We start from the raw sequence: 19,002 nt of genomic DNA, 5'->3' as shown, positions 1-19,002 counted from the left end.
CCATGGATTACGAGGACAATGATTAGACAACTTTTAAGAGTGACGGGACAAAGATAAAAGTCTAATTTCATTAGTAGTTTAGGGAGGGTCTATTTTGAGAAATTTTTCTAAGAACATGTTGAGATCACGACCATCTAACAATATTTCTCGAAGAAAGTCTACATATGTTTTCACATCTGACACTTCGAAGAGTATTATTTCTCAAGACGTGCTTAGTCTCTTGTTCAGGCGGTCTAGGAAATCTTGCTCATTCTTTTGGGTCCTGCACTCTGCAGTTTCATCGGGCTTCTGGGAACATTTTGCTTGACTAATCACCTCTGGGAACATGTTGAGGCTGTAGAACCATATGGCACCCTTGTCATATGTAATTGTACTTTCGCGAGTTCGAGTTCGTCTCGACCTCGAGAAGCAGGTGGTCTGAGATTTGAGACGATACCCATGGCATTTGTTACGCGCCTTGGCAGTGGCCACTCTCTGTGTGTGTTGGTTGGTTGGAAAGCTGAGGGTGGTCTCAGGGGACTGTAAATGCCATAAGAGCTACCGTGGATTCTCACCTGGGCTTCTCATGGCATGTTCAGGCCAACTCTTGGATCATCATACAGGAGGATTGGGTGAGCTGAACATCTCCCGCAATTTCTTGCTCTCTGAAGTTCTTGCTGGCAGTGTAGCTAGCGCTTGGTGGATAAGGAAGAACTAATGGGAAACCGTGGTGGAAAAGTCTTATGTGATTTAGGCCTCGTGGATGGCACTTGGCAGTAATTGATAATGACATTACCTTTCGACTCCGGAACATTTGGGAGACATCGTCTGGATATGGACTCGTGACTCGATTTACCTGCATATATACATGTTGGTTACATAACCCCGAGGTATAGCGACATCTCAAGGGAAGGGCGTACATGCTCTTCATCCTTAACAAAGAATCAGATCCATTGTCATGTTGAGTTAACCGATCCGTTGTGATATTTGACCTCGGTGCAGTTATGTTGCTTCCATCTTTTGCCCAGGGGAGCGTGAAACTTTCTCATCTAAAGAATTGACAGTTTAGCTATGGTGTGATGCCAACGGCTGCACTGAATCGCATGAATTTGGCCTTTCAATTCAAAATGGTTGCTCCCTTCTGGTTGATTTGGTGGATCTGAGCAATTGTGTTGAGGCCGGAAATCCTGACGATATTTGTTCTCCTTCCTGCCTTTCAACTGACGGTACTAAGTCCGGCCCGCCAAAAGCCCGACACAGGCCCAGTTGGACCAAACCCGATCGGTCAATCCTCCACCTCCATTTCCTTCGTCAGTTGCTACCTGCGATGTTCTTCCTCTGCTCTTTTTCTCCATCGCATTTGCTGAACCGAACATAACAGAGAAGCCACCAGCAGTAATCAGCGCTCAAATCTTCGCTTTCCCTCCTCCGAAGCCTCGATCGTCGACCTGGGTTCTCTCCGTCATCGCAAAGGTCCGAGCTTTCATTGGTTACTTTGTTGGGTTTGACTCTAAAAGCTTCACCAATCCGTGCGATCTTTCAAGGTTTGATTTTTTCCTTCCTTCCTTCCCTCCGATCAGAAAGGTTTGCATCTCTTGAAACTCTGGCTAATTGTTGAAAAGTTTTCGCTGGGTTCGAGGTTGCGATCACGGCCAAATCGGATCGGCTTACTGAATTTCTCCTTCATCCCTCCATTTTAGATATATTCTTTAAGTCGAATCAGGTATTCATTCGATGTCCATGTCTTAGAATTTCCTAATTAGTTAGGGACGACTGGTATTGACTTACGTGTGGTGTGCACAAATGTTTGCTACACTGGCTTGAAAGTGAAAAAGGGGCAAATGTTTTATGTGAGAAATTTCTGTATGGAATATCCTGCAATAGCAACAAAGAGCATCAAAGATGTTGTTGCTGTTCTGGTGGGAGATTTGCTCTTGCTGGTCTGATTTTTTTACTTACGTGTGGCGAAGGGTAGGATTGCTTGGGCATAATGAAGCATATTGTGAAGATAATTACCTTGTTGGTGGCTATCTCTGCCATGTGGATTGGTCTCCTGGAGATGTCCGTAGTTCCGCGAAGTCAGACTTGGTTGGTGAGAATCTTTTTAGTTGCCTCTCCCTTCTCTGATCTCCTTTTCCCTTGTAAGATCCTTACTTTCGTCGGTAGCTTGATGTTTTGTGTTGCTAATTGTTCTTCAGCTACCAATATATTTCATTGTTTCACTGGGATGCTATGGATTGCTAATGGTTGGCATCGGCCTAATGCACTTTCCAACTTGTCCTCAAGAGGCATTGTTGTTGCAGCAGGTATTTCGTTTTTCGAATTTTCTTAATTTTGTTACCAGACAAGGCTCATACGTCGATAAATCTATTTTCGACTCTCAGTGGGTTCCATTTCTCTCTGTATTTGTTTCTTTACCTTCTGGTTGTTTTAATGGTGCTAGCGTGTATATTTTTGTAAGGATTATACTGAGGCTCCTCTTTGGAAATGTTACTGGTAGTGTGCTGCATGCAAAGTGCTTGAGTGAATGCCTAAAAGGAAAATTTCTCATGGGAGCTAGTTCTGTTGCCTATATATATATATATATATATATTTTTTTTTCTTATCTCGAATGAAGAACATCATTGAGATCATGACCTTCTAACATATTTAGTCTCTTCCAACATTTCTTGAAGAAAGTCTGTATATGTTTTCAAATTTGATACTCAAATAGTATTTCTCAAGACATCACTTGGTTTCGTGTTCAGGCAGTCTATGAAATCTTGTCCAATCTTTTAGGTTGGGACTTTGGTGCTTGTTTTATCAGGTTTCTTGGAGCCTTGCATTTAACTTGTTAACCCTGGGACCATATGGAAGTGGTAAAACAATTTGGCTCCAGTGTCATATATCATTGTATTTCTGTAAGTTCGACTTTGTCTTGACCTCGAGATGCAGGTGGTCTGAGATTCAAAACAATACCCATGGTATTTACTCAGTGGCTTGTCAGTGACCGCTCTATGTGTGTGGTTTGGGGTGTGGTGGGTGGTCTTGGGGGGAATATGGTCCTCTAAGAGTAGACCCGTCAAAACGCATTCTACGGCAAGAGGACTTGTTACTCAATTTAGTTTATTAATCTGCCCGCCTGTGTTAACGCTGACTCGTGGGTCTACCACAGGAGTATGCGGTAACCTGAACCTGACTTTACACCTAGCACAGTTTCTTGCTCTCTGAGGTTCTCTCTGAGTAGCTAGCTCGTGCTTGGTGTCTCTGGAAGGAGTGGTGGAAGACCGTAGTGAAATATCTATGATGTGATAATAGGATGGCACACAGCTGCAATGAATCATATGAATTTGGTCTTTCAGAATGATTGCTCCATTGTTGGACAATTTGCTGGAATGATTGCACCATTGTTGGACTATTTGCTGGAACTTAGCAATGTATTCTGTACCTGCCCATTTTTTGCGCACGTTTTAGTTCAGTTATAGTTTGTTTTTTTTTTTAACTGGAACATATAGTTAAACTTTGTGTTGAGGCAAGAGAGTTGAATCTTTTGCAGGACGTTGTTGAGGCCAAGCATTTCTTGAAGCAAAGAGGGGTCGATGTTGGTTCCGAATGATTTGACCTACTGAACATATTTACACACAGATCAGTCCTATTCGAGTGGAAGTTGATCTCCGAGTCTTCCGGGAATAGAGCAGCTGATGAACACTTTACTCGAGCTTTTTGACATTTTTGATTGTCAAGTTATCAACTAATCGTGAAAAGTCATGCTCTTGGCGCGTATGCTTGTAGGTGAAATCGAATTTTTGTTCATCTTGTCCACAATCCTTTAGCCAGTTCTTTGATGTATAGTCATACAGTACTCTCTCTCTCTCTCTCTGTGGGTTTTTCTTCTTTTGAATGTATGTTCTTTGATGTACTGATTGCCTTTAATTACAGACATTTGAGTAAGTGATTGAAGAGAGAGAGAGAGAGAGAGAGAGAAACCAGTCTGGCCCAAAAAGGAATGGAGATAGAGCAATGAGATTTAGGTAATTTACTTTCAAAATATATTGATATGTTTGTGCAGTAATTAAACTTTTTGCCTTTGCAAAAGAGGATATGTCCAGATCCAGTCAAAGTTGAGAACGTACTTTGGGGTAATTTCTTCACTATGCCAAAATAAAAAAACCAGGGCCATCGCCATAACTAAAAGAACCGGCACCTTTTGAGTTGCTTTCTTATTTTATAGAAAATTCGAACTTTTCTTTTTCATGTTTTGGACGAAGAACAAAGTTATTTTAAGTTCTAAAAAATCATGAAAAAATAGTATGTCAATTTATAACTTATTTATATATCAAGATTTGATATTGTGTCAATGGTTTTTGGTATTTTATCTCTATTATTATATAAAGCGAAGAGAGAATTTTGATTTTTTTTATTCTTTAAATCTTCTCTATTACTTATTTTATACATATTGAATCCAAGAGTAAATTTGTAAGCAAATAATTTTATTTAAGCATTTATATATTTAATTTTAATTTTAATTTTTTTATTCTTAAACTACTTTCCATAAAATTCAAATATTTAAGTATATTTATCTGTTCATTATATTTATACAATGTCTTGCATTGTATATTTTTATGAATAATTTTTGTTCATTAGTAAATGATTCAAACATTTCGCAAAAAGTAGTTTTCCTTAAATATTTCGAAGTTCAGTTTTTCGCAAACACGCAGACAAAACTCGTGTGCACATTTGCTAGTGTTAAATAAAAGTTAAAGTGACTAAGTCACAAGATTTAAGCGGCCGAATTTCATTAAAAATCCCAAATTTTATGTCACAAAAAAAAAAAACTCGTGTGCACATTTGCTAGTGTTAAATAAAAGTTAAAGTGACTAAGTCACAAGATTTAAATGGCCGAATTTCATTAAAAATCCCAAACTTTATGTTATGTCCCAAAAAAAAAAAACTCGTGTGCACATTTGCTAGTGTTAAATAAAAGTTAAAGTGACTAAGTCACAAGATTTAAACGCCGAATTTCATTAAAACTCCCAAACTTTGTGTTATGTCCCAAATTTATCCCAAACTTTTTTCTATTACATAAAAAGTCATCAACTTTTATTTTATACCCAGTCTATCCTTTATTATTTTACCATCCAATTATACCCTTATAATCTGATGTGTCATCTATTTGTCCTTTTTCACACGTCAGCTTAGTTGAATTTCTTTTCTTTCTCCTTCTTCCTTTTACTGCCGCCATGGACAACCTGTGTGAACAACACTGTTCATCGTCTTCTTCGCACAAACATGCTCGGCCACAATTCACCGGCGCTCACCAATCGCCACCCAGAACTCCGACGTTGCACCACGACTTCTGACAACCCCTTCGCGACTGTGGGCAGTCGTCGGAATCATCTCCCGCAGTAAAAATTGAAACCCCTATTTCTGGTTTCAATTTTTCAAGCTTCAAGAAGTCATTTTTATTGGCCATTACCTTCACTTAGTCATCCTTGAAGTTTTGTAGATCCATTTCGTGCTCGGGCGACGACAGAACGAGCCCAAGCTCTTCTCTCTCTCACTCTATGCTCTATGGTCGATCTCCATTAATGGAGGTTGCCACTCGCAATTGAGGCACACGACCTCACATTTGAGTTAATCTCTCCTCTTGAGCTGAACAAAACGGAACCAATACTTAGTTCCGCACATGCCTTTGAGCTCTAACTCACATATTCACTTCAAAATCGAATCATTTTGGCCTCAAAACCCCTGATTTCGACCATTTTCAGTCCTTAAAACTCTAAGAACTTGAACTTATTTTTGGTAAGTCTCACCAAAATGCACCAAGACCCATCATCACCGTTTCAATGCACAACGAGTCCTCAATTCCCAGAGCAAGAACAGCTAATATGCCCTCCCTGTGATTCCACATGTACCAAGTTTTGCTACTACAACAACTCCAACCTCTTTTAGGGCGCGAATGGTAACCATTCTGCTCCAGAAATCAAATTCTTGCCAGAAATTGATTTCCGGAATTCTTGCAAGAAATTGATTTTTGGAGAAGAAACCTGTTTGATAAAACATGACTAATTCTGCTCCAGAAATTGATTTCTGGAACAGAAATCTATTTTTATTTTTTTGATTTTTTTGGGCACCTCAAAAAAAATAAATTTCATTCAAAGTGGATGCCCAAAGGTATTCTAAGCCATTTTGTGAAGTTTTGAAATTTTTGATTTTTTGGGGCACCTCAAAAAAATTAAATTTCACTCAAAGTGGGTGCCCAAAGGTATTCTGAGCCATTTTGTGAAGTTTTGAAATTTTTGATTTTTTTGGGCATCTCAAAAAAATTAAATTTCACTCAAAGTGGATGCCCAACGGTATTCTAAGCTATTTTGTGAAGTTTTGAAATTTTTGATTTTTTGATTTTTTTGGGCATATCAAAAAAATTAAATTTCACTCAAAAGTGGGTGCCCAAAGGTATTCTAAGCCATTCTGTGAAGTTTTGAAATTTTTGATTTTTTTATATTTTTTGAAAAAAATTCACCAAATTTCCTATTTTCTCGAAATCTGACTTTTTTTTATTTTCTGGAAATTTTTATGAATTTTTATGAATTTTTCTGGAATTTTTCAATTTTTATGCATTTTCTGAAAAAAAAAAATTAGTAAGAAAAAGAGAGAAAATAGGGAGAATGCATTTTGGAAGAGAGAAACTACAAAAAGTAGCTTCTTTTTTTCTTGCCCAAAACTCATTCTGGAATCAAAAATGCATTCTGAAATCAAGAATGCATTCTGGAATCAAGTATTTTTAAGAAACACATTTTTATTCCAGAATGCAAAAATTGCTCCAAAATGCATTCCGGAAATTTTTTAACAAACACATTTCTGTTCCGGAATGCATTCTGGAGCAGAATTTCTACTCCAGAATGGATTCCATGCGCGCCCTTAGTCGCCCCACTTTTGCAACAGCTGCTGTGGCTACGGGACCGCCGGCAGTGCCCTCCGCAACATCCCCGTCTGACGTAGTATCCTGAAGGCAACCGGTTGATCTCATGGCTAGGTTGATGGTGGTTTGTTATGGTAGAAGTGAAGGGATAAGAAGAAAGGAAAAAAAAATGAAAAAAAAAACTTAATTTGGAAGATTAAATGGACGTGGATCTAACTAGTCAAATTCTAAGGGTATAATTGGACGAAAAATAACAAAGGGCAGATTTGGGAAGAAAGTGGAAGTTTGTGATTTTTTATGAGACAAAGAATAGTTTGGGGTAGAATTGGGATAATACCCATAGTTTGGGGTTATTAATGGAATTAGGCCGATTTAAACAAAATAACAAAAAAACACTTAAAATAGCAAAACTGTCTGTATTATGCTTGTGCACATTTGCTACTGCTAAATAAAAGTCAAACTACTGTCGGCGACCACTGCGTTAGGCCGCGCGACCTCAGGTGTCCCCTAGGTCACGTGATCTCAGGCAACCATTGCTTGGGCTCGACCTCAAGCAGCATCGATTGGCTCGCAGGACCACAAGCGGCATCGTGTGATGTCGCTCGACCCCAGGCGAGGCTGGCTGGCGGCTATTTTGGCCCGCCGATGGCTGAGCTCCACCTCAAGCTTTTTCTAAAAAAAATATTAGTAACAGTCATTTACAAAATATAGTTTTTTTTAGGTCAAAGTTGCTTTCAAACGTGATTTTAAAATACACTTTATCAAACTTTACTTGCATTTCGAAAAACTCCTTTAGCTTAAAGGCCTTTGCATTTTGTTAAAAACATTCCCCCAAAACCAAACCAAATTGGCCCTAAATCATTAAAAGGTTTAGGACTAAATTAGCAAATCATCAAAAAATTTAGGACTAAATTGACATAATTGAAAGATTTAAGAATAAATTGGCAAATCGTCAAAAGATTTAGGATTAAATTAGCCAAATTGAAAGGTTTTTGACCGAATTGACACGTATACAATAGGTTTAACACATTTTTTGGTAATTTCCCCTCTATTTAAGTGAAGCCCCATATTCCAAAAGCCCGAATGTGTGTATTTCTCCCTTAAATAATTTCCAAAAAACCAGAAAAATAATAATATGGCTTGCTTTTCAAGGCTTCAATCTTCTTTCCTCTTCTTGCTCATTGCCTCAATGTGCTTTTTTGCAGTCTCAATGGTAAGAACATGTCAACATTTTCCCCATTTCAGGAAAATTGCAAAGGGCTTCCCTTTTTTATTTACTCACCTGCGGTAAAGATTTTCTCACATGCATATTAACCTGTGACAATACCAGTTTTAGGCTGGTGGGGAAGGGTCTCTTCGTCCAGAAGGTATGTGGTTTGGCCATTCCATCATTCTACTTTAGTTCAAGTTTACCAATTGAAATTCCACCAAAAATAGAAATCAACCCTTTAAATTCTATGGTTTTCTGATTAACTCTGCGCTTTCTTTTTCCGTAGAATGCTCAAAAGCTTGCGACTACTGGTGCTCGGGGACGTCTCACCAGAAGCCATGCCTGTTCTTTTGCCACAAGTGCTGTACAAAGTGTTTGTGTGTTCCATCAGGAACTTATGGCCACAAGGAGGAGTGTCCTTGTTACAATAACTGGACAACCAAGGAAGGAAAACCTAAGTGCCCTCGAGCAAAATTTGCCTTTACAGCACTAGTTTTTGCTGTGGTAGAAGAAAATCTGTGAAGAGAGAGTGACCCTTGTAAGAAGCATTTGATTGTCAATGAACTAAAGCTTCAAAACCAACTTAACGTTCTGGAGTATCCAAAACAAAAATGTCAGTAAATCATTAATTCTTCAGCTAGTTGGTTGGCGCATGAACACCGAATGAGGTTGATAGTATTATTCTCTCTTTTGCTGAGTTTACGAGGAGGAACCGGGACGAGTTCGATCAAGCGGGACAACAAGCTCACGAGGCCAACAGGCCAATTCTAAAAGCGCGGTATGACTTTCAACAATAGTCGGCTGGCAGCATTGGAATGCGAATGCCTAACGTTAATAAAGAAAACAAAGTATCAAATTCTAATGACCATATAATTAGCTTAAGCCGGTCTGTTTCACACCTTCTTCCAAGAATAAATGTTGAACAGACACAAGAATATGGCAGACGAGGGTTTCTTCTAGATTGGGAAGAACAGACACAAAAGAAAGCTTTTGAGGTTTTGGTCGATGGTGAATCGGTGATCATGGTGACACGTTCGAATAGAGCCCCATGTGTGATCTGGTCGGCTGCTTGACGTGGTTTCTTTAAAGCAACCATTGTCGCTGTCATTTTCCCTTTTGAGGCTAACTTTTAAGAGACAAAACGCAAAAACTTGCAGCTTCTTTCCTTATTCAAACACCTACGTGCGCGCCCATGTCATTTCGTCCGCGGAAAACAATTTAACTAAAAGTAGATATAACGTTTTTCAAGACACTTTAAATGTGGAAGCACTACACATATTTATAAACTCGCTTCCTTCAAATAATAAACTTTAAACTTCCAAAGCATATTTAGTATGGCATAACATGTGCCTAATGGTTTACCGGCAAAGAGATCCATACTTTCGATCATTTACGGGACGAAACCAGTAGTTATATGGTGAATCGAAGAATTGAGTTATTCAGGTGGTGCAAAAAGCCAGTTTCCGAAAAGTAAACGAAGAAGTTTCTTTTAAAAAGCGAGAGACCCTACCTGTCGGTGACTAAACAATCAAGTTAGAGTACGGCAGGGCCGGGGAAAATTTCTAGTGGGGCGGTGAACCCACATTCGTTTTATTTAATACGAGGGCAAATTTGGAAGAAAGTCGTTTTATTTAATACGAGGGCAAATTTGGAAGAAAGGAAAGAGAGGCAAACCTCGAATTCCCATTTTCTATAAAATATGTAAAAGATATGTAGAGGCACATGGGGTTTTTTTTTGTATTGTAATTGGCATCAAATTAGACAAAAGTAGGGTAATGCACAAACTCAAAGCTAATTAAAAAAGAATTAGCATGTTCCAAAATGACGACCCGAGAGTGTTGACCGTGGGTCCATGAAAGACCCGGGAAAACGGGCCTGCTTTTCGAGGACTACGAAGATTAAAGGCCAATGTGGGACAAAGTTGACCTAACACCCGCCAAATTAATTTGATGCATCCGCAATAGATCAAGATTTGTTGCTTAGATAGAGATTATATTGCACGAGTGCCATCTACCAATTCATCAATTTACGAAATATGGAAAACTAGCTAATCACAGTTGTCATTCATATAAATGTAACGGCAAACCCCACTTTTTCTGTTTTTTTTTTTTCGTGATTTTGACTATCGAACCTATTACAGGTATGTATGACAATCTATATCAAGTGATAACGTCGTGCATGATGTTCTCTCGATTCTAAATTGAATGTTGCCTCCACACAAAGGCGAGGTCCGCCAGCTCTGCTTTACAGCAATCTTATAGTATGTTTGGCGTGAGAACTTAATTGAACGGAAATGGAAATAAGCGATTCTCAAGTAAAGCAATTGCCTCAAGAGAGGACTCGCTTTGCTTTCTTTCTTCTGCTCTGAAAACACCCTAAAATTTAAGCTCAAGCCGAGGAATGGTGCAGCTCTTTTATGTGGATCATTATTATCAGTAGCCCGATGCGGGAGCAACTGCTGGAAAGCTTTGTAGAGCTTCATAAATACAAAGCCAATAGATGGGTTCGCAAAACATTTTGTAATAAGCTGTAACTTTTCAACTCTATGAGCAGCTAAGGGGCTCATAATGTAAACTAATACAAAATGGTCATTCTTTTTCTTTCTTTTTTGCGCTTGTGCTCTCATTCCCAAACCCTCCCCACCCTGCCAACAGAGCCAAATTGCGTATTGGCTACAGAAAACTCATTCGAAGTAGTATACTTAGCACCAAAGTTCTTGCATATTCATGGGTTTCAAATCAATTTTCTACTTTCTGCTTATCATTATGCGTATGGTCGGACCTTTTCGTTATCGTTTTCGTGCTTTAATTTGCTGATTGACGATTGCCTAGGACTAAAAATTCAATGAAATCGTTCCATGTACCCATCCACATACGATTGAATCTTTCCTTTCTCCTCTCCTTCGGAACCCGCCTTCGTTTCTTCGACTCGTGCTTGTATGAACACTAATGTGTGCCCTTGGAGAGCAACGGAGTAGACAAAGGCCCGGTGACACGCGTCGAAAGAGCAACCGCTCGACATGATTAATCTAATCAAATCAAAGCCATTATTAATGAGAAATTTTTTTCTACAATCCGTCGTCGCAACGGTGCTTTCACTACTCGTGAACCCTTTTGCTTTCTATTTAATTATCTAATCGTGTCGCCTACTAAGTTTTAAATCTCTTCGTCTTTCTCTTCCTTTTCTCTGTCCTCATGCCAACTTTTTCCTGACAGTCTTTTGTCTCTGGAACTCACGCTGAATTAACTTACAGTAATCAGCCCATTAAACTATAATTAAGCATTGTTTAGACACGGTTGCTTTCCAAGTCTAACAAATGACACGTATAAGGAATATGTTTGAGCCATTAATTGTACTCCTTTCTGCATATTATCTTACCTTTTTAAATGCCTAATGAGTCCGAAAGTGGGTCGCTTGCGGCGTGACTGGAATTGAAGGTCAGATTATTCCTATAATATACGCCAGTGTGCCAGGGGCTCGATAAAATTGGAAGATGATGATAAAATGTGTTGAATTATTGACTCGGATTAAGACTTGTTGATATGTCTTCTAGTGGGAAAGCATTATAGTATTCGGGCTCCAACCTTACGTGCGTTTTTAACTTAAACCATGAGATAATTAAGTTCTCGACCGTAAGTATAAGGTTGTCTTCCCACATGTTTAACATTTGTTTAGGGTTTTGGGGCGCTTATTGGTTTGACAAAGTCTTTGCCAAGCCCAAACACATGCTTATGATGTATCCACATGCATTCAATCAAGGGGACATTTGGTCTTTTAATATGAATACAAAGGGGGCATAGAGTAGTGGATTTAAATTGAAAAAATTGGGACTAACGTTAGGTGAACCTGCTCATTAGGGCATGAGGTCCAGGGCAAAGGATGGCCCCCCTCTAGTACTTCACCTGAAGGATTTGGGGTAGCCTTAATAATCATCTACAATCATATGACCTACTACTAGTGTGCTCTAATCCCCAACTCAAATGATAATATAGGGGGGCGTACGTGCGCGACTCCATTCTATAGTTTCTTATATGATGACAGTGGGTCATCATATATTATAATTGAGGATGACTATTGATCCCACAAGCGCCAAACAAGCTGTGTACTCGATTTTTGACTAGCGTGTTACATGACGATTCGTGAAGTTGATTAGGGTTTCGAGCTTATGTATGGCCGCAACTAGTTTTTTTTTAGTTAAGTCTCACAGTAAAGCTGCATTTGGTGCAAGTATGGAAACGTCAAAAATAGCGTCTTGCGAGGATTTCCAGCGACGTCAGTGGTGACACAAAAGGACGAATTAGTTCCTTCTTTTGTCTAATTTGAAAACTTTTTTCTTATCAAATTTTGGTCTATCTCATCCTCAGGTCTGAACAACCTATCAAGCTTTTTCTAATAATTTATCTGAGTTTTTTCCTCTCAAATGACGTTACCAAACGCCGAATAGACTAATTTATATCATATCCAGCCTCAAATCCGAGTAGTCCAATGCGCCCTAAGTTTTCTTCTTTACAACAAGTCATTTTACTTTAGTCACAGTCACATGATTACTTACATAGCAAAATCATAACTATAAAACCAAAATCAGCTCATGCCCCATTTGTATGACCATGAGATTTTCTGTTGAGCAAGTTTGTGTATAACCTTGACAAAGGGTAAAATAATATGACCCAACATGAAAGTAGAGAATACCTAATTTTATTTAAAAGAAAGAAAACAGAAACACCAGGTTGGCCATCTCTCCAACATCTAGTTAATTTGAAGTTCTCATAGTGCATTAAGTTACCTAAGTAGGAACAAATAAGGCGATTACATGCAAATTGCTTTAGATCACGATTATCTGTGCAAGTCGAAAGTTTGCACTTAACCTATTCATGAAAATTTGTGAAGTAATTTATAGATTTTCAAGTAATCAGGTCTCTGGGCTCTCTCGATTCTGAAAAGAAAATGAGATGGTTGACGAACTTTGACGGCATTTATGAAGTTGCATAAATGATGGAACTGCACAAAGCCTCCTTTCTCTCTAGGTGAATTTAAATGAATATAAATCAATCACATTTTGAGGTCAACAAAAGCATACGAGAGAGAGAGAGAGAGAGAGAGAGAGAGAGAGAGAGAGAGATTGAATAGAAACTCTGATTGCCAGAAACTTCCCCTACACCCGCAGGCCTATGTCAATTCAGGCTAAAGTTTTTCTTTCCTCCTTTCCTTTTTTTCCCTTTGATGGGTCTCTACTATTTACACCGTGTTTGGCCATACATCATCACCATGATCATCATGATAAAGGCATGAAGGATCAGACCAAGATTGAAGATCATTGCCATCACGATCCGTTCCTCATCATTGTATGGGCAAGTGCGTGAAGCTCGCTCAAGTCGCAGCTGGGGGGTCTCTTCTTGGTGGTGCACGATGAAGATGGCTGCATGAAACAAAGCTCTTGATAATTGTAACAACCATCTCTATTACTCCCTGTCTCACGATGAACCATCATCATCGCTCCATTGCTGTTGTTGCTGTTGTTGCTGTGATCAATGGACTCGAGCGAGCTCGTGGGAGAGGCCGAACTGTTGCTCATCATCATCATGTGATTGGTCGTGAAAGCTTGGACTCCACTTGTATTATAATTACTATTATATCCTCCCCATTGTTGCTGAGGGTTTTGCGTTACGACGTTGTTGTTCCTGGAGTCCATCATCAGATTCTGGGCCACTTGGGCCTTCACTTGCATCAGCTGTGCTTGTAGACACGCGACCTATGAAGAAAACAGAGAGAGAGATTGCGAATTAGGGTTAGAAATTTAATGTTGTGTACTGTACCAATGCGAAGGAGAGTGGCAATCGATCAAGAAATTAAACACTCATGCATTATGGGTTGATCTTCTTGCATTACACTTTACAAAAATAGGTCGAAAGGTCAAGATGGATTAGAACTCATGAGTTTCTCCTTAAATTTCCTCAAGAGGAAAGCTTCATTTGGGAAAGAATAGCAGGCATTTTCAGCAATGAATTTTGAACGAGAAGGAAAAACTTAAGAAGCGGAAATCTCAGAAAGGTGAGAAAATTCACATGCCATGACCAAAAAAATCTTGATTTTCCTTGAGAGAAGATTTTAAAGAACTTCAGTTTCAAATCTTTCTCCCGAGTTTCTTGCTCAAACTTCATTTGTTTATCGACCCTTCCAATGGAAAAGGAAACAAAAGTTTAGATTAAGAAAAGAAAGAAAGGAGAAAAGATGATGATCAGGACATAACATATCGAATCATGAATTCAATGAATGATCACGGTCATGGTGAGCAAGTGGGATAGAGACCTGCTGCTGGAGGGCGAAGATCTGGGAGACGCAGCCGTAGACGGGGTCGCGGAGTCGGGCCTGGGCCTCGTAGGCAATGGTGACGACCGCCTCGCATCGGTCGGCAACGGGGACATGGAGCAGCAGCTTCGACACGTTGCTTGCCCCGAACACCTTGTGGATCGCCGCGAACCGCGCCGGCCCTTGCTCCGTCCTGAAGTAGGGCGCGAATATGCAGTCCGCCGCGCACTTCCTCCGCAGGAACTTGCACGCCCCGCATGGCGACCCCACCCCGTTCCCCGCCCCGCTCGATCCCATTGACGACGGCGGCAGCGACGACGAAGAGAGACAAGGAGTGAGACAGAGAAGGTGATGCGCACGAGTGCAGTGGGAATGAGCGAAGGAATAAGACAGATCGCGGAGCTCGCAGATTTGCACGTACGTTTTAAGCCAAACTGCTTTGATGGAGGGGAGAGGCAGGGAGCGTGTGGGGCACTTAGATGTTGGTCTATAAATATAACGAGAAGGAGCAAGTACATACATATTTTTTAAGTAACATTATTGTCTCGACTCGTTCTGTTCCGAAAAAAAGAAGAAATTACTTCTAAATAAGATACACAAACAATTATTCATAAAACATGTGCAGTTTACTTATTACACAACCCACTTCCATCACTATCGATTTTGAATGATTATAGCTCAAGGTACTGACCAATTGTCTAAATCAATGGTGATTGATGTGGTAATATTGATTTTGGTATGCCTCTTTGAGGTTCTATTATCAATGGGGTGAATCAAAAGTCACCCGTGATAATTACTTAAGGAAAAAGATCGAATCCGGTCCATGAGATAGATGCGAGATTTTATGGGCTCCTAGCTGACCCATTGAAGGTTGATTTTCGCGTCATTGGAAGATTATTATGTCTAGCTCTGACAACGACGCTCGAAACGTGTAATGCGTACAATACCAATTCTGTTTCGCTCCGCTCGTCCAATTTAACCTCCCAAAAACAGCAAAGAAATCCGATCAACGACACGCCTCTTTATCGTGATCGATTCCGTGCATCGCATCGCTTCGCCTCGCCCCTCCAAATATGTTCGTTAACGTGTTGTCTTTTCTAGTAATTAGATGTGGATCTAGATGATTACTTTTGCTTGCAATAGAGAAGGGGGGAATGGGACTGAATTGGCAGGGAGGGGGGGACAGGGAAGGTCTGCGTGTTGGGTTCAAAGGGCACATCAATTAATGGGCTTCACCGCAATTTGAGTTTAATTTAGGGGGTTGGGAGGGCCCCCCCCCCCAAATTTGCATTATTTGGAGAGAAGGAGCTCCTTCTTTATTGTCAGACGGTTTGGTCCTTGATAGAAAAAACAAAAAAAATTTGGGGCCAAAATTGTAATTTTTGGCGACTTGTGGTGGTGGGGGAGGGGGCTCGTTGTTTATTATTTTTCAGTCCTTTTCTCCGCCGAACGCCGCACCTGGGGACTGCTGCCTTTTGTCGCCTTTTTTTGACGCTGACCAAAACTGGGAGGAAGGGGAGGGGGATGGAAATGGAACCGGCACCTGTCGGTCACCACCTCTTCACTAGTTTTGGCCATGTTTGTAGATGAATAACTTGAATCAATATGTTCGATACCAATTCGTACATCGATGGACTGCCATGTCGATTCGTGTGTGTGTGTGTATAGGTCGTGTTGCGGTCTACAGATCGATCGGAAGCATAAACGACGGGATGCCATCGAAATTGTTTTGGAAATCCGGCGGCCGAATGATTAAAACCCGTTACGGAGGCGACGATCGCGATCGCAGAGCATGGTAACGAATATTTGAAAAATCCAATGTTAAAAGTGTAATCTAATAGTTCTTTGGAGAAAACAGACAGTGATTTTCACTTGCTTGCGAATATTTGAAAAACCCAATGTTAAAAGTGGGGGGGGCGATGACTCCTGCTAAACACGAGAGGCGCCAAATTTGTCAAACGATATGTAGGGCTTGACTTTTGGAAGCCTAGGGGCGAAGAAAAACTAGGAAGGTTGGCTCGAAAATCGGTTCGAGAAGAGACGGGGATGGTTCATCAGAAAGATCTCTTTGTTTATTAATCAACGAGGCAGCAACTGACAGGCATGAGTAGTCCGTGTATGCCTCGTTTAGGATGCTCAATTCATCGCATTGGACACAAATGAAAAGAAACGGACTTGAGAATGTCAAACTCCTTCGTCTGAACTCTGGGACAAAACACTGGAAGGGAGGGAAGAAAAACTTATCCATCAACGAGGGGGATTGGGCGTGCAGGCAGCGGCACGTTAAACAAAGAATGCAGTCTTGTCAGCCTGTCTAGTATATATACCTGGATAGGCGGGGCGGCCCCAATCAGAAACTTCGGTTTTCCGAGAAAAGTGTTGAAAATTTCCTAAATCTTTTGCATTGATGATAATTTAGTCCTAAACCTTTTTTTTTATACTAATTCAGTCATAAATCTTTTGTCTTTGTGCCAATTCAGTCTTTCCGGCTAATTTTAGCCGGATTTTGGTAGCGTGGACGCTAGCCGGCCTACGTGACGCTGCTGGCGTTGACGTGGACAATTTTTAATAATATTTTAATAATTTTTTGATTTTTTAATTTTTTTTTTCTGATTTCTTTCTTTTTTCTTTTTTTCCTTCTTCTACCTTTGGCTGGCCGCCTGGGCGAGGGCAAGGCCGCCATTGCCCGGATGAGGCTGCCGTCGCCCCCCACAAGCGAGGCTCGGCCGACCCTCACCTGGGCAAGGGCGAGCCCCGGCGAGGGGAGCCCTTGGTGGGGCACGGCCTTGCCCAGGCTAGGCCAAGCCAGGCCGCCGGCTAGGGCCAGTGACCGAACTAATCACTGGCCAAAGGTAGAAGAAGAAGAAAAAGAAAAAAAAAAGGAAAGAAGGAAAAAAAGAAAAAAAGAAAGAAATCAGAAAAAAATATTTAAAAAATCGAAAAAATATTAAAATATTATTAAAATTTATCCACGTCAGTGCCGGCGGTGCCACGTAGGCCGGCTGGCGTCCACGTCACCAAAATTCGGCCAAAATTAGCCGAATAGACTGAATTGGCACAAAGACAAAATGTTTAGAATTAAATTGGCACCAACAAATGGTTTATGACTAAATTACCACAAATACAAAGGTTTAAGACTTTTTCAACACTTTTCCCTCGGTTTCCCCTACTTTGGTAGGTACACAAGGTAACTCTCACCAAGGATCTAAGGTAGGCCCCTGTTACCTAAAATGGAGAAGGGTACCAAAAAGAGAGACGTTTATTTATGAAATTTTTCGAAAAAGAAAAAAAATTCCCAATTAGATCTCGATAAACTCTTCGACAACGGCGGAAATATTCTGGTGGGTAAGATGAAAAATTCGAAGATTTTCTAAAACCGTTTAGGACTGTATTGGCGAAGTCGAAAGGTTTTAGGACTAAATCGGCATTCGAACAATGAGTCCAGGATCAGTATGGTAATTTTCCAAAGTATCAAATTTTTCATTTGGTTGCAAAAGAAAAAAACATTGAATATTCCAAGTAACCACTATCATTTCATGCATGATTAAAGTCCAATCCGACCCTTCTTATCATGTTTGAAAAGCGAGAGGGAAAAAAGAATGCAAATAATGACGTCCCCACCATGTGATTTTAGCCTTGGGTTTTCATCAACTTTTGACAAAAGGGGTTAAGAAGAATGCATAGGCTGCTTCCCCGAACTTTGTAGTGTCTCGTACAATGACGCCGTTATAATAATATTGGGGCAAAGGAGGAGTCGCTAACCAAACAGACACCAATCAGGGTCTCCCGTGGATCATTAGTTATTCGGTTAATAGTTACCTCATTACAAAAGAGGAACTGAAGCTTCCCAGAGGACACCGCGGCATGTCCGTTTGATATACAGGGTGGATCATTAGTTATTCGGTTAATAGTTACCTCATTACAAAAGAGGAACTGAAGCTTCCCAGAGGACACCGCGGCATGTCCATTTGATATACAGGGATGACGGGCTCCATGTATGCGTTCCTTATTTTAACGTATCCGTGCCCACACGCCCTGCACCCCCAATTCTTCTCATAGACCCTCTATAATTCTTTACATCCTGATAATTCCGAAATCTAGACGAGATCCTAGATGAAATAATTTGAGGGCATGCTTAGGTCTAAAATTGAATGATGCTGTTACTATATAGGGGGAAAAAAGGAGTAGCTAATCAAACAGACACCGACGATGAGGCCGAAGCCCGTATGTTTCGACCGAAAGGAGGAGTGGATTTAGAGAGGCAATGACCGGTTGGGACAAGAGGAAGATCAGGTTACAGTGCTCGGGACTATGAAACAACGTGGGTGATCTCGAACTCAAACCTACAAAGTCAATCATCACGCGTACACACATCGATAGCACGCTCTCTTGTGAATATAAAAAAGCCAAGCTGCGCACCATGTTACAACAGCAACACCAGAGTGATATCGTAACCGTGACTAAGGAAAATGGCTGTTTGCACTCACAACCATCCCGCCAACCGTCGGGCCCCCTAAACACATAAGTGGTCGAACCGTCGCGATCCCTTTTTTCTCTCGTCGGGCCCCCACCTATCACGTCCGTCACGATGAGGTGATCCTCCTCG

General features: G+C 40.5%; 2 protein-coding genes across 6 annotated transcripts; one reads left to right on the top strand and one right to left on the bottom strand.

The window, feature by feature from the left end:
* The first annotated feature begins 1,239 nt into the window (after positions 1 to 1,239).
* On the top strand, positions 1,240 to 3,831 carry LOC115694129 (dolichol-phosphate mannose synthase subunit 3-like). Of its 5 annotated transcripts, none has more exons than XM_030621254.2 (5): positions 1,240 to 1,523; positions 1,619 to 1,702; positions 1,955 to 2,071; positions 2,178 to 2,285; positions 3,515 to 3,831. In XM_030621254.2, the coding sequence occupies exons 3-5, from the start codon at positions 1,970 to 1,972 to the stop codon at positions 3,572 to 3,574; spliced, it is 270 nt and encodes an 89-aa protein (XP_030477114.1). In that variant the 5' UTR covers positions 1,240 to 1,523; positions 1,619 to 1,702; positions 1,955 to 1,969; the 3' UTR covers positions 3,575 to 3,831. The 5 variants fall into 5 exon arrangements, with proteins under 5 accessions (XP_030477114.1, XP_056170212.1, XP_030477115.1 ...); XM_056314237.1 differs by having other exon boundaries at positions 1,240 to 1,563; positions 1,680 to 1,702; positions 1,950 to 2,071; XM_030621252.2 differs by having other exon boundaries at positions 1,241 to 1,523; positions 1,950 to 2,071.
* Positions 3,832 to 13,304: 9,473 nt separating this feature from the next.
* On the bottom strand, positions 13,305 to 14,841 carry LOC115694132 (LOB domain-containing protein 16-like). The gene is made up of 2 exons (XM_030621258.2): positions 14,397 to 14,841; positions 13,305 to 13,839 (listed from the first exon to the last, which is right to left on the bottom strand). The coding sequence occupies exons 1-2, from the start codon at positions 14,691 to 14,693 to the stop codon at positions 13,411 to 13,413; spliced, it is 726 nt and encodes a 241-aa protein (XP_030477118.1). The 5' UTR covers positions 14,694 to 14,841; the 3' UTR covers positions 13,305 to 13,410.
* Between the last annotated feature and the right edge of the window lie 4,161 nt (positions 14,842 to 19,002).

The sequence above is a fragment of the Syzygium oleosum genome, unplaced genomic scaffold, assembly GCF_021117445.2.
Source record: "Syzygium oleosum isolate NSW1041296 unplaced genomic scaffold, Sole_v2.1 Sole_v2.09, whole genome shotgun sequence".
NCBI lineage: Eukaryota > Viridiplantae > Streptophyta > Magnoliopsida > Myrtales > Myrtaceae > Syzygium > Syzygium oleosum.
The sequence above is the reverse complement of the archived record's forward strand: the minus strand, read 5'-3'. Positions and strand labels throughout refer to the sequence as shown.

What these genes read in the sequence shown, in the direction of transcription:
- LOC115694129 (XM_030621255.2), top strand. Translation starts at nt 1,970, where the DNA reads ATGAAGCATATTGTGAAGATAATTACCTTGTTGGTGGCTATCTCTGCC. An exon ending in CGCGAAGTCAGACTTGGTTG is followed by an intron (nt 2,072 to 2,177) that starts GTGAGAATCTTT and finishes ATTGTTCTTCAG; the next exon opens with CTACCAATATATTTCATTGT. An exon ending in AGGCATTGTTGTTGCAGCAG is followed by an intron (nt 2,286 to 3,514) that starts GTATTTCGTTTT and finishes AATCTTTTGCAG; the next exon opens with GACGTTGTTGAGGCCAAGCA.
- LOC115694132 (XM_030621258.2), bottom strand. Translation starts at nt 14,693, where the DNA reads ATGGGATCGAGCGGGGCGGGGAACGGGGTGGGGTCGCCATGCGGGGCG. An exon ending in TCTTCGCCCTCCAGCAGCAG is followed by an intron (nt 13,840 to 14,396) that starts GTCTCTATCCCA and finishes TTTTCTTCATAG; the next exon opens with GTCGCGTGTCTACAAGCACA.